Raw genomic sequence first — 17,287 nt, 5'->3', positions numbered from 1 at the left:
TATTTGGGTGGTCTAGGAGTTCCGAATTTTAAGGCCTACCATTTAGCATTTTCTGCTCATTATTTTGTTCCGTTTTTGGATGGTAAACTGGACAGATGGGCTGTAGCGGAGTCGAATGCATATGGGCCACTGGGCCCGGGAGCACTGTAGACCACTAACACAAAGATTCCGGGAGGTAGTTTGTTAACCACGTCCTTTTTGCGCAACTCTTGGATTGAGGTCTTGTCATTGCTAGGTAGGGACGCGTTTAAGTGTAAGAATGCCTCTATCTGGCTGAATCCTAGGATTAGAGATAACTCCAGGACGGTGTTTTGGCCCGAATGGTCCCTAATGAATGTTAAAAAGGTTTCTGGTCTCTCTTTCGCTCCGCGCGCTCTCGCACATCAGACGCAGCAGAGCACAGGCCGCACGTGCAGCTCCACCAGCACCGAGCCCGCACCACATCCGGGGAAACCGCGGCACAGAGTCCACCTCAACGCAATCATGGTGAAACTAGCGAAGGGAGCTAAAGTTGCAGGCAAACCGAAAAAAGCTGCTCCACCTCCCCCAAAGGATGTTGAGGATAGCGAGGAAGAGGACTCTGAAGACGACGAAGACGAAAGTGAGGAGGAAGAGGAGGTCCCACAAAAGAAAACTGTGACTCCAGCCAAAGCCTCCAATACACCTGGCAAAAAGGCAGCTACGCCAGCAAAGAAAGCTGCCACGCCTGCAAAACCTGTGATTACACCGGCGAAGAAGGCTGCAGCGGCTAAGAATGGCAAGAAGGCCCAAAATGAGGATAGTGAGGAGGAGGATGACGACGACGAGGAGGAGGAGGATGATGAAGAATCCGAATCTGAGGAGGAGACTCCACCTGCCAAGAAACCCACACCGAAGAAACCGGTAGAAAAACAATCTGCAAAGAAAAAGGCAGCCAAAAAAGAGGAATCGGAGGAGGAAGAGGATGAAGACGACGATGACGAATCCGATGAGGCCATGGATACCACCCCACCGCCAACAAAAGCCAAGGCTGCTGTAACTGCAAAAGTCGCTGTAAAGGCTGAATCTTCAGAGGAAGAGGAGGAGGATGAAGACGACGACGATGATGATGACGAGGATGACGATGACGAGAAGGAGACCGTGAAAGAGTCCGGTAAACGAAAGAAAGAAGTTCCCAAGAAGAAGGATGTGCCTGAGGCAAAGAAGGCAAAAACTGAAGCAACTGAAACAGGTTTCTCGCTGTATCTGGGCAATCTGAACTATGAAAAGGATTTTGATGAGCTAAAGGATGCCATCCGGCAGTTTTTCTCCAAAAAGAGCTTGACTGTTGCTGATGTTCGCCTCGGTGGAACTAAGAAATTTGGTTATGTCGATTTCTCCAGCGAGGAAGATTTGGAGAAGGCTGTTGGACTGAATGGGAAAAAAATTCTGGGATTTGAGGCAAAGATGGAGAAGGCCCGATCGAAGGAGAGTACTATAGAAAGCAAGAAAGAAAAGAATTCCCGAACGTTGTTTGTCAAGAACCTGCCATACTCCACCTCAGCGGAAGATTTGCAAGACGTTTTTGACAACGCGATTGACATAAGGCTTCCTCTAGGCAATGACGGTGGCAGTAGGGGCATTGCTTACATAGAGTTCAAAACTGAAGCTGAGGCAGAGAAAATAATGTCCGAGAAGCAGGGGACTGAAATTGAAGGGAGGTCCATTCTTATAGACTACACTGGAGAGAAGAGTGGAAAGCGAAGCGCGGCTAACGATTCAAAGACGTTGCTGGTCAATAACTTGTCCTATAGTGCCACAGAATCTTCCTTACAAGACGTTTTTGAGAAGGCGGTATCGGTGAGAATACCACAAAACAACCAGGGTAGACCCAAAGGCTTCGCTTTTGTCGAGTTTTCCACTCCTGAAGAAGCGAAGGAAGCATTGGAAAATCACAACAACGTAGAGATTGATGGGCGGACGGTACGTCTGGAGATGCAAAATTCGCAAGGTGGAAATGCTCGAGGAGGCGGGCAAACAAAAACTTTGTTTGTGAAAGGTCTCTCTGAAGACACAACAGAAGAAAGCTTAAAGGAGGCATTTGATGGTGCTGTGGGCTCCAGAATAGCTACTGACCGAGACACTGGAGCTTCTAAAGGGTTCGGGTTTGTAGATTTCTCTACAGTAGAAGATGCCAAAGCTGCCAAAGAAGCCATGGAGGAGGGTGAGATTGATGGCAACAAGGTGACGCTAGACTTTGCCAAGCCCAAGGGAGAAGGAGGCCGAGGTGGTGGCAGAGGCTTCGGAGGCCGAGGTGGTGGCAGAGGCTTCGGAGGCCGAGGTGGTGGCGGTTACGGAGGCCGGGGAGGCGGTGGTTACGGAGGCTGGGGAGGTGGTGGTTACGGAGGCGGCGGAAGAGGTGGCAGAGGAGGATTTGGTGGTGGTAGAGGAGGCGGCGGTGGAGGTTTCCGAGGAGGAAACCGGGGGAAGAAAACAAAGTTTGATGACTGAAGAGCAATTTCTCCCCTTCCCCTGTTTAAAAGGACTCTGGTATAAAATGGGGTTGAGATCGCCCATTTGTTTTGCATTGACCGAGCCTTCTGTAAGGACATTCCAATGTGAAGAAAAGCAGTTTCTTCTGTGGCCATATGGATAAAAGCAAAGCATCAAGTTGAGGCCTGCAAGCTGTTTTCTCTGCCGGACTATTCCTAGAGACTTTTTTTTAAGAGTAACGAGTGATGGATGTGGGAAGCGACTGTTGTCTGAATTGTCATAAATTTATAATGTTTTATCGACTGTACAAAACAATCGTGTTTTCCTATCAACTTCTGTAGTATTTTTTGCTGTAAAAAAATGCAGAAATGTTTATGGTTTATGCTTCAGCGACTACGTCGTTCAGATTAAAAAAAGGTTTCTGATTTGGGGAATGATGTTCGGTGGCTGACTGCTGCTGAGCTGAGAGAGAGATGGAGTTTTGAGGATTTGTCGGACTCGGCTTATAGACGACTCAAGAGGTCTGTCAGTGAGGTGGACTGGTCTGACTCTTTTGACATAACTATTTTTCTGACGGATTCTAATGGACAGGGAGGTGGTTTAGCCAGTAGGTTATACAAACTTTTTGTGTCGTATTTTCAGAGCAATGACAATTCATGGGAAGTGTGGAGCGAGAGAATTGGGTCTGATATTGATCTTGAGGCCTGGCGGAATATATGCGGAAATGTCTCCTTATGTTCGCTGAATCTGGGCGAAAGGTCTAGACAAATTAAGATCCTGAACCGTGTGTATTGGTGTCTGGAAACATTACATAAAAGGGGCATGACTGACAATGCTGATTGTTGGGGTTGTACTCAGGAAGTTGGATCATTGGAACACATGCTATGGAGCTGCGTGCGGGTCAGGGATTTCTGGATTGACATTTGTGATGTGTGTGTCAGAATTTTGGGTGAAGGGTGTGTCCTGGACTTTAAGACAATGATCCTAGAGGATGATTCTGAGCTGGCTGATGTCAGCTCTCCCCTCAAGAAATGGCTTTTTAGACCAACCATTGTTGCGAAAAGGTTGATCCTTCGAGGATGGAAAGGTCGGATCCCTCCGCCATTTGCGGAATGGGTTCAAGAAATGCATGGTCTGTCTAGAACAGAAAAATTGATCTACAAATTGAAATGTAAGTTGTCTTCATATGAAAAGTTTTGGAATATGTCCAATGACTTTGTTTGATCCGTTTTTTTTTTTTTTATTATTATTCCTCTGTACTATGATGTTGTTTTTTGTATATACTTGTAAATAAATAAATTTAAAAAAAAAAAAAAGGAAGACGTATCTTGTTGTGTGGCTTTCGTTGTCACCTCTTTGCTGTTGACACTCAAATCTTTTTCTCCTTTCCATCCTTCACCCCAGGCCCCATCCATTTCGGAACGGATTACCAACTGTCTCACTGCAATTTGTCACTGGGTAGCTCTCTGCTGCCTCATTCTGATTTTTCTTTAAATGTCAGTTGTTTCTCTCACGGCTTCCAATGCCATCCCTACACTCCCCTCTCTTATCGCTTTCTTACTTTCTCAGCCAAGTCTCCCAACATTGGAGTCCTCTTTGAAAGTGACCTGTGACTGCAACAGTTCATCACTTCCTCTGCCTCGAATACTCGTGTTAACCTTCTCAACTTTCAGAAAATTCATTCAGTAGCAGCTTTGGGACCTGAGTCGACATTGGAGAAAATCTGTAGGAAGTTCCATGATAAGTGCAAACCACGCTTGTGTGGTCCACCAAGGGCCTGGCAGCACCAGTTCGGCTTTCTCCCGCCTTATCATTGTCAAGACTCTGGGAATCATCTCAAGTGGAGGAAAAGTGAATGCCTGCTCATAATGCGCGTCTCCGATGTTGACATAGAATGAAAGCCACTAAACATGGCAGCCTGTGAACATCCGACAGAAAACATGATCACATCACAAAGGTCAATGTCTCTGTTCTTGCAAAGTTGCTTCATAGGGACAATAAAATATTACAGGGTGAGCGTTCAAACGTGAATGACTGCTCTGTGGTGTTGCCGTGTGCATACGTCTGAGGTCACTACAGTGCAAACCGATGCAATTTTATGGTTATGAAGACACGGACATATTATCACTTGTCAAATTACTTTATTGATTGTAAGTGTCACACTCAGAGCTCAAGACGAAGGTACACGCGGGTGGACGAAGTCCCCCCACTTTTTTCAGAGGGTGCCTTGGTGTGCTAGTGTCTGGGGACAACACATTCAATTGGTATGTTGATGAGTCTACCACTTTTTTTGTAGGACTTAACTCCTGATCACACTGAATGTTACACTGTGATAATGGCATCAATATATATCGCCCCCATGAACAGAGATGATGAAAGCAGCCTAGCAGTTATCCCCTGGCATTTAAGGTTCTATGGGAAGAGGAGGCACCTGTGCTTTGGCTTCTCTTATTTAAACAGGATTTAGGCATGGCTTGGTGACCAAAGTACGCCTCTCGAATGTTTGAGATTTCATGCTAAAATAGCCCATAATCCTGCCCAGAGTACCCTATCAGAACACCCTATCAGAGCTGTTTGGTGGCAAAGGCTGGTGCATGACATCAGCCGCCAAGTTCAAAGACTAAAATGAATAAGAATCGGAAATAGATCAGCCTATAGGTAAATAGATGCCAGTATCAGGAGACTGGATCAGAATAAAGTACTAGCAATGCTAGAGTGAAGGAGAGAGAGAGAGAGAGAAAGAGAGGGAGAGGGTGAGTGCGCGCGCGCGCAAGTCGGCTAGTGAGGAGTATGTGCAATTGAGGGAGTGTGTGTGAGAGTGTTTGTTTTTCAGTGGATGCACGAGGGAGGCAGTGAGTGAGGTAGTAAGTGAATGAGCAAGCAGGCTGGGTAGTGAGTACGCAGGTTAGTGGTCAGAAGGGGTGAAGGAGGCATGATATGCAGTGGATATGGGCTAAGTGGTATGTGAGTGATTGGGTGTGTTTGCATGCGTGAGCGTGCAAGAGTGTATGAGTTATTGTGTAGGTGAGTGAGTGTGAGGGAATGAGACGGTGTGTGAGTGAGTATATGTGTGCAAGTGTGTGAGTGAATGAGTGCGAGTGAGTGAGCAAGTGAGTGGGTGGATGAGTGAACACATAAGGGAGTCAGCGAGTGAATTAGTGAGCGAATGAGCACAGACGCTAAGCAATTGAGTGGGAAGAAGGGGTGAAGTAGGAAGGTAAAGAGGTAAGGGGAGATGGGGCAAGTGGTAATTGAGTGAGTATGCAGTTGTGTAAGTGAGGAAGAGAGTGTTGTTGATTGAGTGAATGAACAAGCATGAGAAGAAGAGATAGGGTGAGTGAGCAAGGGAGAGAGGGAAAAAGTGACGGAGCAAAAGACGGAGCAAAAGAGGGAAGGTTGGAGTGAGGGATAAGGATGAGAGGGATGAAATGAGAGAGTGTCAATGAAGGATTGATTGAATGAGTAACGAATACTTACTTGTCGGTGGACTGACTTACCATGGAGTGAAATGTCCCCTTATAAGTCATTCGATTATTCTGAAGGCGAAAAGTAACTGGATTGCTTTCGGGTAATTTTCCACAACTTGCTTCAGAAATATGTTGTAAAATGTGATTTCACACCAGTAATGGCTGCTTGGGCTTCCAGTTCCCTTAAGTGTCCTCTTCGCCCCTCATCCTGAGCAGTGTTGCAAGAGAACAGAACAAAGCTTTCCTGTGGTTTCCCCCATGGCTGCCCCCGTGTTTTGAGTTGGCGAAGATAACCCGCATATGAGGGAAACCCATGCACGGCCTGTAAAGTGGGTTCCTGCACTATGTGGGGAATCCCCAGGTCAGACTGGGCTGTTCAATATTCTGATACTGGCTGAGCGGCTGGCTTGCTGCAGACAGTGCTTGCTATTCCTGCGTCAGGAATAAACCGGCACAGGCCACAGACATCAATGGGCAATTATGGCGGACATGTTAGTCATCACTCTCCCTTCCCACGTGCAGGTGTGATGTAATGTGAGTGGCCTTGTACAGCGCCCGACTAAGTAGTTAGGTTAACCCCCCGCGTCGTACCCTCACTCACAAGAAAATGTGACCTCCGACCACTTGCTTTAACAGAGATTTTAAGTACTTTCACCATATAAGTTAATTTATGTCATTAAACTAAGAACTGGGCAACCAACAGCAAAGGTGTCTTGGTCCCATCCCCCGGAGAGCTCATCATAAGATCCTATCAACTCATCAGCCCTCTCTACTCCGGGGAACAGGTGCTGGGGTAGGTGCAAATCATGGCAGGGTAATTTTTGACCCTATCATGATTTTCTTTAAGTGAGGCAGCCGCTGTTTAAGCCGGGTCTGTCAGACTAGCATTTCCATACCCTAAACTGGGATCGAAACGCTTCTTTTGCATGCATTTCACAAAAAAGGGCCCTTCAAACAGTTGTCTCTTTGAAATGCGCTCCACGGAACCAAGTGTTGTTGGTACCCGCGCTCCTGACACTAATGTATACGAGCAGGCTGGACAGCGCATCTTTGTGCCGCTTTCGTGTCCCTCCTGCAATGTGCAAGTCATCTTTGAGAATAAAGTGAGCTCTGCATTTCAGCAATGAGCAGACATGAAAAAAGTGCATTCTCTGCACTTTTTTCATATATGCTCATTTTTGAGAATTGAGCCCCCAGTTTAAAATGTGGTTTACACTATGGTGCTATCTGGATAATTCATGCACATCACTGCTCAGTGTAATCAAACAAATATTGATAATTACTTATGAGCTGAGCTTAAGTACTAAAAACTCGCCGTTTGTTGACGTTGACCTACGTAACTACCAACGTCATCCTATGTGGCAAACTACAAAACTTATGAGTATGAGTGATAGGCTTTTACTGATCATCTAAGTATAAGATTCATACTAGTCTAAAAGAGAGAGAATATGTGATTAGTGACTTAACATCAGGTGGGGAACTAAACCCTCCCCTAAAAATTACCACTATGAATGTCACTAAATGTACGACGTCCCATTGGTTACACAAACTATAGGACCCCTAACTACGTGTTCCCCTACAATAGGTTGGCACCCTAACCTTTGTCAGTACTTTTCCACATATGTCTATCAGTCAGTAGGCTGGTGCTCCAGGTGCTGGTGAGCTCGTTTTAAGCACAGCTTCCCACTGTTGGGTGTCCTGACCCACGTTTGGACTATTATGCTGCAACATTTGGTGATGTGGGCTTAGGAAATCCAATATGGCGGAAAAGCCCACATTTGCGCAAGGATCCAGGAAAACTGCGCAGTTTTTGCACACACCAAAATGGTCGCCTGACCTACCACCCACCAGTGCGAGCGTGATGGGCCAGGAGTGCCATGAGTGGAATGCGTGCCAAAGGAAAAACAGCAGTGCCTGTTAGCTCAAAAAGCACTTTGAAATCACCTTTGTTTCTCTGAAATGCAAGCTAAAAATGCCTATTTTAAACATTGCAAGATATTCAAAAATCTCAATGAACACCAGCAGACATTTGGCAGAATGTGGTCTTGTGTGCATACAAAATCTGGAAAGATGAAGAGCCCAAAACAATGTTTATAACACAACTGGCTGAGCTGTGGATGTCAGCAGCTGAAGTGAAATTGGACTTAAAGCCACTAAAATCGAAATGTTTAAAATAAATCAGTGACTTACTTTGAGTGTCACATAGGTTGCAACTGTTTATATGTCATAGTTTTGAACTTAGAATCAGCATTCTAGCTGCATGTGTAAAAATTGTAAGTTTCATTTGGATGAAGAAAAACTGGGAACAAAACTGACATTTGGCTGAAGCCTGGCTTGAAGAGAATGAATTCTCCCCGGCAACTACCCCCGACAGAGGTGGAAACTTGCTCAGCCACTGCATTCCCAGGCCTGCTGCCTTCTGCTGTTCCCACCAAAAGGGGATGACACCTCCCTGATTGAATCAGGGGAGGAGCACCTGGGAGCAGGGAAACAGAACAATGAGCCTTCCTTGGCTCAGGCAAATGTTAAATTGGGGGGGTCGTAAATGGCTTCCTCTTGAGAGAAACTGGGAGGGGCAGTGCCTCTGTGAGCAACTTGAGTTGGAGGAAGTGGACAAACCAGAAATTCCACCATGTGCTTTGGGAAACCACACCCTCTGGGCCAGAGCATAATTTTAAAAAGATGGATAATTCATAGTACGGACTTGTCAAAATTATATAATTAATATCATTATTCTTGTGATTTTTCTGTGCACATTTTAAGAGGTGTTAGGACTCTGTGGTATGTTCTTGGGGGTAGTAGTGGAAAATAAGGTATTACTCCGAATGTCTGTATGTTAAAAATCTGACACTTTATCATCTGATGCCCATATTCCTTGTGCATGGTTGTATAAATTCTGGAAAAGTTTAGAGGTTGTGTTCTTGATGAAAAGGGCAGAATTCTGTCATAAGTGGACACGACATCTTACAAAGACAGGGATCAGATGGTTTGGTGCTACAGAAAATATGTTAACTGGACATGTAATATTAGAAAAATTGTATGTAGATAAATATGTATTTGGATCAAGAATAGATTTGTGTGCAAATTGACCAGGGGTGGATCCTCTGACCCATAAACTACCTCATCACAATGACACTCCATTTCCTTCCCCCAATCAAGGGAGAGAGGAGAGCTTGGCCAATGATAAGTTGTGAGGGGCAGGCTTAGTTATGCCCACACACACAAGAGACTGCCTGGACAGGCGAGACATTCACTTTCCACTTTCTTGCGGAGAATTTTGACGGACAACTTCACATCCAGATTCCAGACTTTACATCCAGAGATCCAGAACTTAACTACAGAACTTAAAGCAAAGGCCTAACCCACAAGCTGAGAACTCTTCTCAGCAGGCCTTCAGAATCCAGCAATCCAACCAAATTATTCTACAGCCGGGGCGAGCTGTTGGATTCTTTACCAAGAACTTTTGCCAGAACCGGTAGCAGACCCAGAAAGCAGTGCTGTATCCAGAGAGACCAGACCAGATCGCTGTGAGCAGAACCAGAGAACCAGACCCGACCAGCAGAGCAGAGCTGACCCAGATAGCTGTGACTTCAGAACCAACCGCCCGGAGTCCAGTTCCAACCTGACCAGACCCTGACGGCCTATTTCAAATTCATAGTGTGAGTACTCAGCCAGACTGTGCAAAACCAATCTCTTAGCTTAAAATAATCTGATTCAAAACATTTGAACCTGCATCATAGGAATCATAGGAATCGTGTGTTCCTTCTCCGATTTTAAACCTGTAAATGTGTCATTTTGCCATTTTGAATCATTATTTCATTTCTGAAAAACGACCTTCATAAAATCGTCCGTATCTCTTGAACCGTTTGTGCTAGAAGCGAGTTTTAACTTTCATTTTAAAGCTAAGATTCTAAGCTTTCCAACAAGCCTAGAACCTTATATTTCCTCCGTAATCACGCTCAACGTACTCAGAAAAAAGTGCCACGAATTGACAGTTTGCTTCATTTCAATCACGTGTAAAAATATCTGTCTTTTGCTTCCATTACTGAATCCCGTTTTGAACCTGATCACCATCCCTGAATCATTGGTAGGGCTGACCTGAACTTATTTAAAGTATCTCTCACTCAAGCATTTCAGCATATTTTTCACTTCATTGCCACCACATTTAAAAGGATCTTCCCTGCTTTAAAATCATACCTGTTTTCCTCTAAGCTCGCTGGGGGGAACTGGAAATTTGTATTGCATTTTGTATTCCTGAGAATTGTGTGCTCTCCTCCCATCTCCTTATCTTGCATAAGGGGGGAGGGAATTGTCAAAGAAAAAGTGATCATATTATCTTTTGTTGAAATCATATCAAGTTTATTTCTATGCTGCATTTTTCCCTCATTGCTTTCCTTGAAACCATAAAAGTATTTTCTGCTACCTTATCCTTCCTATACTCCTATACTAACTCCTCATTTATTGTAAAGAAGTGTGCTAATGCCAGATTATCTATTGTCGATCAACATTATATTCATATGCCTAAGTGTGATATCAAATATTAATTTATTATAAAAGTGTGATATATATATATATTGCTTAATTTTTCCAATAAATCTTTTAAATTGCAAAACAAACCTACTTCTTGGCTCAGTGAGGTAAGGGGGATTCAAAGAGAGGGGTGTCATACAAAAGTTTATCATCCAGGGAATAACTTGCTATAAATATATATAAATAAGGGCTTCCCTTGGGCTTCCCAGATGAGGCACTGACTTAGTGGGATTGCTTGATTGGAGTCACTTGACAGACTGGGGGCTCGTGCCGGGATTCTGGATTAGATCTATCACTTGTGCAGATTAATACAGTGTGCTAACTGACAGGATATATAAATTCTGTTGGATCACCATGCCGTGTTACACTGTAAAAACAACCCTCAAAGGAACGCTCTAAGGAAACGGTCTGTTTTGCAAAATAAAATACAAACTTCTGTAAGTCAGGAAGGAAATCAATTTCAAGAATGACGACCTTGGTAGATATCAAAATAGCCAGAGAACACCTCTTACATAAGCTATTTGTGAGAGATGAGTGGGCTCATCAGGACCAGGCGGTCTGGTCGCAGGCAATCGCACCCCAGATCACTGAAACAGGGTCAGACATATGGAGAGATCAGGGTCCATTACATGTGGTCCTGAGTGAACTATATATGGCCCGTAAGGCCAAGGATGAGCACAACAAGATTGCCAGGGTAGCCGCATATTTATATTTATATATGAGAGCCATACAGGACAAATGTGCTGAAGGCCAAGATCTGACAAATAGGCAACTGATGGCATTAGAGAAGGCCCAATCTGACCCAGTCTCTTCTGAGTAGAGGCTGCAGAGGAGCCAGGAGTCAGAAAATGATAGTAGGCAGTATATTATTAAAATAAAGGAGGATATGGATATCCTGCAACAGGAAAAGGCTGACCAGGATACCAGATTTCTGGCCTTGCAGAAGGAGTACCAAGAGGTTTGGACTCCCTACTGCAAAGCCAGAAAAAGCTGGAGCAACAACTAGACTTTAACAGGGCATGAACAGAGCAGGTAGCCACCCTGCAAATCCGACTAGACAGAGAGAAAGAGGAAAGCAATACATTGATTTTGAAAGACCTGGATACCCAGGCAGAGTTTGATCAAGAACGCCAGAAAGCTGGTGCCTTTCAAAGGCAGAGGGAGGACCTGGCGGCACAGATGCAGGCTCTTAGTCAGGAAAGGGACACCTTAGGCCAGGAAGTCTGCCAATTAAAAGAAAAAAATTGAAGGAAATCACCTGGCTCTCCAGGGGCTGGGTGACCTCCAAAAAGAGCATCAGAACTTGTTAGAGCACACCAGTAGGGTGGAAGATGCTCTGGCAAGAAAGGAGCAGGCCAGTAGGAATGGGACTCAGGAGGTAACCCTCCTGCAGCAAAGACTGGCCAGTATTCCAGGACCAACCAGGAAGAGCAGAGAGAAAATGAGGCTCTCTGTCAGCACAATGATAGGCTCCAGCAACAGGTAGCCATGCAGGAGAGACTGATAGAGTCTAGTAAGGCCTTAACTGAGGAACTGAAAGCGCAGGCTCTTGCATTGCAACAGGGAGCAGCGGCTGACAGAGATGAAGTTCGCTGGGAAAGGGAAACACCTGAGCATAACCTCAGGAGTCCTAGTACCAGAGGCCTTCATCTCTCTCAGTCCTAGGACTCTGCCACCCCCATGTCCCCTGGCGTACATGAGCACAGGGCCACAGGGAGGGCAGATTACTACCCAGCCAAAAGGATGGGGTTCATAGGCCAGTACCTCCCAGGAATGGATGGGCGGGCATCCGGGTATGGGCACCTAAGCACAGTGCAATTTAGTGGGGAACCCCAGGAGAGTAGGTCCACTAAGGGCATCCTGAAAACCTCTGCCCAGTTAGGTCAGTGTGGGGGGTACCCATCAAATCCTGGCATCAAGGAGGGATCTGAAGACTCCTCTGAGCGGCCCAAGACACAGGAGACTAGGTCCCCACATTCTGCCAGCCATTCCCAGGCTCGCAGAATCCGGGAAAACCTGGAAGATCAGACGGGCACTTCTGGGAGCAGTGCCTCTGAGTCAGAGGATGAGTGGACCAGGGTTACCCGAACCAAAAAGGCCAATAAGGCAAAAAGGGCCTTCCTTAAGGACCCCTTAAAGCAGATCAATGTAATAAGTAGTGTCATCACCCCTTATCTCAAGAATGCCAAGTTTTCTGTTTGGGAACACTTGGAGCTTTATGAGCAAATGATGGAGACTTTCCATTTGAAAGACAGCAGTAGCTGCATTCAGTATGTAAAATGGACATTCGCCCCAGAATACTCCAGTTTCTTTGCGGGGCTGGAGGACCAAAATCATTCAAGATGCTCCACCTACAGGGCGGCCATCTTGAAACATTTTTCTGTTCACAGAAATCCCCAAGAGGCTCGCAAGGCAGCCTACAATTTGCAATGTGGGGAGGATCAGGCCCCACAAGAATTTGTGCAGGAGTTAAAGCGTGCTTTTGCGCAGACTACAAAAAGGGAACGCACGGACAGTAAAGAATTGTTAATACGTTTTTCCATGCCTTACCCAAATACATAATGACCCAGCTCGTGAGAGACTTTCACGAGAAAAGATCTTTAGACTGGGTCATTGAGCAAGCCACCCGCATCTATGAGGTGCAGAAACCGGTGGAAAATAAGAATCAGCCCAAAAACCCCAAAACCAACAGCACCCCTGCTGCTGCCAAGGTGGCAGAGGTAAAGGTTACCCCCGTTTTAGATTTGGAGATGGGGGGACCTAAAAACCTGCCGGCACCAAATAATTCTAAACCCGTCCCACAAATGGGGTCCCTCGCTCTCCTGACTATGTAAATCCCTGCTATAAGGGAAACAGTCCAATCCTGGGTTATGTGTGGACTCCTCCAGCCCAAGGGGGGGAATCCAACCAAGCGCCCAACCCAGGGAACTTCCCTCTGCACTTCCCCCAGGAGGGCATAAATTCACCAAATCCTGGGCAGAACTTGTTCCCCAGGTATCCACCCAACTTCCAGCCCCAAAATCATCCATCCTTCTTTCCCCACTTCCCTGAGCCCAGACAACCTAATCCGGGAGAGGGGAGGCCAAGGGTGGAGGGGTACCCAAATCTTCCCAACCCGGGGCACTACCAGAGAAGGGATAGCTACCCTTCCCGGGATCAGCCCAGGGGAGAAAATAGAACCCCGTATCAGCCTGAGCGGGTTTCACAGTTAGAGCGCCAGGTCCAAAATATGGCACGGGATCTGGGTCACATATTGAGGGCTCAACAGAACCCTCAGATGAGCATACCACCGCAGAATGCCCCAAACTCTGGGCCTGGTGCTCCAGAACAATGACGGAGACAGCACCCCGATAACCAACCGGTTCCCAGGGAGGAGGCACAAGGGGAACGGGGGTGTAAAGCCTTGGAGGAAGCTTCCTTCCCCACTTGTAAACAGCCCCTGGAAACCCAGGAACCCGAAACAAAATCTCCTACCCCTGAAAGTCTGCCACCCAAGGAGCAGAGAGGAGGTAGGAGAAACAAAGGACCCAAACAGACCCATTTTGTGGAGGAGGTACAGGTCTTCCAATTTGAGGGAGAGGGATCCTCAGAGGATCCTGGGAAAAGGATCTTCTCCTTCAGAGATGGGGGAACTCCTCCCAAGGAAAAATGGGTCCCAAGGGATTCCATCCTAGACTGGGTAGATGTGGGGATTGAGCTGTCGCCGCCCATCATTCTATCCCAGAACCAACAAGATCGAAAACCCCTGGTTCAAACCCATCCTGGTGACTGCCTCCAAAAAGGGGGGGACGGCCCAGAACCGGAACCAGGGGAACCCAAAACCGCATCAATAGACTGGGTAGATGTGGGGATTGAGCTGTCGCCACCCATCATCCTATCCCAGAACCAACAGCATCAAAATCCCCGGGTTCAAACCTATTCTGGTGACTGCCTCCAAAAAGGGGGGGTGGGGGGTGGCCCAGTACCGGAACCAGGGGAACTTGAATATCCTCTTTCAAGTTGCCAATTTTTTCTTGCAGATTCCCATGACTCTCCACAGAATTCTGCCCAAATCTCTTCTCTCGCAATGTCCAAAACCAGAAAATTAGCCCACCAGTTGTCCAAAAATGTGCATTATCTGTGCCCCCTTGAGGAGAAGAAGGGAAGATACTATGCCCCGGTACAAGTACAGGGGCAGGGTACAATTTTGGCACTGGTGGACACTGGATCTCAAGCTGCCCTTCTGTCCAAAAGGGCCTTTGATGAACTAAATGCAGGAAGGGGGGAGAATTACCGTATTCCTCTCACCTCTCTTCCTGGACAACTCCAGAACTTTAACGGGAAGGAAATTCCCATCGAGGGGACTGCAGATTTGGACATCAAAATTGGGCGACACAAGGTGAAACACCCGGTCATAGTAGTGACTCCAGAGGGCACCCCTTGTTTACTAGGGAATGACCTCCTGAGAAGGTGGTCACCCCTAATAGATTGCATAAACAAGGTCCTCTGGACTCAGACTAGCCGACCAATAAAATTAAAACAGAGTGTCAACCATATTAGTTTAAACGGCAAATGCCACATGGTTGAACAAAAATCTGACCAAGTAGAATTTCATTTCCAGAACAACCAGATTCCAGACGTGACAGTAATAGCAGTAGGACAACAGACTGGTGATGGGGGGTCCTCTCTATTTCTGAAAATCAACCTTACTTCCAGTTTAAGGTGATATTCCACACTGGAAGGAAATACTCTGAAATTCTTTACTAATCCACAATCAGAAACTCCCACTCCTATGGTCCAGAAAAATGTGAAATCAGCTCAGAGCCTGGCTGATATTCAGCAAATTGGAGAGCAATTGTTCATCGCTGTTCAGTTAAATGATGGGAAGGCCTCTGTTCTCGCCCGAGTGTGTGTGAACAACGGTAAGAGCTTCATCAGCGAAGCCATTTTCCGCCAACTCCCAAAAGATCCAGCCGTTCCCACATTCAAACTGATAGACGAATGGGAAATGGATCTGGAAACACCCAATTTGACACATCTCCTGCCAAGCAGGTGTATGCTCAAAATCTCCATTGGCAACAAGAGCATAGTCCATAATTGTTGGGTCGTGCGAGATGTCACTGCCGCCTTTTACTTAGGCAGTGACATTCTCAATCGCTTTGCCATTAGTTTGGACCTAATAAACTTCAAAGCTTGGTCCCGATTAGCGGATAATCCCATGGGCTTTGATGATCCAGAAAAAGCATTTAGGTCAGCTCAATAACTACCTTATGCAGTTGAAATTCAGGTTAAAGAGGAAGTCACCATCCCAGAAAGGACCTGACAATTCTCCCTGGAAGTGAAAGTTAAAAGAGGACAAAAATTGAAAAACCCTAATGCTTATATTCATCTAAATGCTTCCCTCCAACAGCAAGGGTTAGGGGTAAACCCAACACCATTAGTCAACATAGAACATGACACCATTCCAATAGAGGTGGATAACAGCGACTTAAAGAGTATTACTCTAGCCGCGGGCACCATTATTGGAATGGAGGTTGATGACCGACATTTCTCCATTGATTTAGGAAATGAACTGTTAGGACCAATCCCCAAGGACTGTTTTGACAGTGACAGTGATGACAATACAACACCAGACAGGATCTTAACCCGGCATGGGGGGAACTTCCTGGTGTACACTTCCTGCCCTTATGGCAAGGAAGATGTGAGTTGTGACTTCAGAAGGGATGAGGAGATTTTCCAGGTCCATGAGGGCTGCCTTTTCCACCTGAAGCCACCAGTCCAAATCAGCACTCTGACCAGGGACTTCTCCACCCAGCTGGAGGAGGCCGCTGAGATAGCGAAACCAGAAGTCTTTCCAGGCTTCAGGCAGATGGTGGAAGAGAGAGTCAACCTAGCTGATGCCTGCGTGACTCTGGAACAGAAGCAAAAGTTGAAACAAGTTTTCTTGGATTTCCAAGATATCTTTGCGGTAGACTCATATGACTGTGGTCGCTCCGACATCCACACAACAACAATTCCCACGGACCCTGGCATGACTCCAGTGTTTGTGAAGCAATATTGTTTGCCTCTCGCATCCATGGAGTCCCTTACTGAAATAATTAAGAACCTTGAGTCCCGGGGGATAATCCGTCCAGTACACAGCACCTTCAATAATCCAGTGCTGGGAATATTGAATCCAAACGGCCAGTGGAGACTCTGCGCCGACCTTAGGGAGCTCAACAAACGGGTCCATACTTCCCGATGGCCTCTGCCCTACATTGACCAAGGGCTGGCCCAGATTCAGGGGTCATAGGTATTCACTGCAATAGACCTGACCAATGGATACTGGACCGTGCCTGTCAGTAGGGAGGACCAATACAAACTGGCTTTTACCTTTGGGGGCCAGCAGTACACATGGACCCAGACTCCCTTCGGATACCTCAACTCCGGCAATGAGTTCAACATTTTCCTACACAAGGCCATGCCCGACCTGGGTGCAAGGGGTAACCTGGCTTATGTAGATGATGTCCTCATCAAAAGTTCAACTGTGGAGGAACGTATAGCGGAGATCCGTTATGTTCTGACCCAGTTGAGGGCCGCCGGAGCAAAACTTTCCTTTCAGAAAGCACAGTGGTGTAGAACCCGTGTTAATTTCTTGGGGCATGAGATTACTCCTCAGGGTCTCTGGCCCCAAGAAAAGAAAGTGGAAGCATTTCAGAAACTGAAAGAACCCACAACTCTGCGGGAACTAAGGAACCTCCTTGGACTGACTAATTACAGCAGAAAGTTCATTGAGGGCTATGCAGAGATCACTAGATCCCTGATTCATCTTTTGAAGGTGGGGGTCAAGTGGGAATGGGGTCCAGAACAATCCGAGGCAG

The 17,287-nt window shown here is 46.4% G+C and overlaps 1 protein-coding gene across 1 annotated transcript; it reads left to right on the top strand.

Moving 5' to 3' along the window:
- Positions 1-355: 355 nt before the first annotated feature.
- On the top strand, positions 356-2,783 carry LOC138521390 (nucleolin-like). The gene has a single exon (XM_069634179.1). It carries the CDS (start codon positions 484-486, stop codon positions 2,467-2,469), a length of 1,986 nt encoding a protein of 661 aa, XP_069490280.1. The 5' UTR covers positions 356-483; the 3' UTR covers positions 2,470-2,783.
- The last annotated feature ends 14,504 nt before the right edge of the window (positions 2,784-17,287 follow it).

The sequence above is a fragment of the Ambystoma mexicanum genome, chromosome 13 (assembly GCF_040938575.1).
Source record: "Ambystoma mexicanum isolate Mex_15411 chromosome 13, UKY_AmexF1_1, whole genome shotgun sequence".
Taxonomy (NCBI): Eukaryota; Metazoa; Chordata; class Amphibia; order Caudata; family Ambystomatidae; genus Ambystoma; species Ambystoma mexicanum.
The sequence above is the reverse complement of the archived record's forward strand: the minus strand, read 5'-3'. Positions and strand labels throughout refer to the sequence as shown.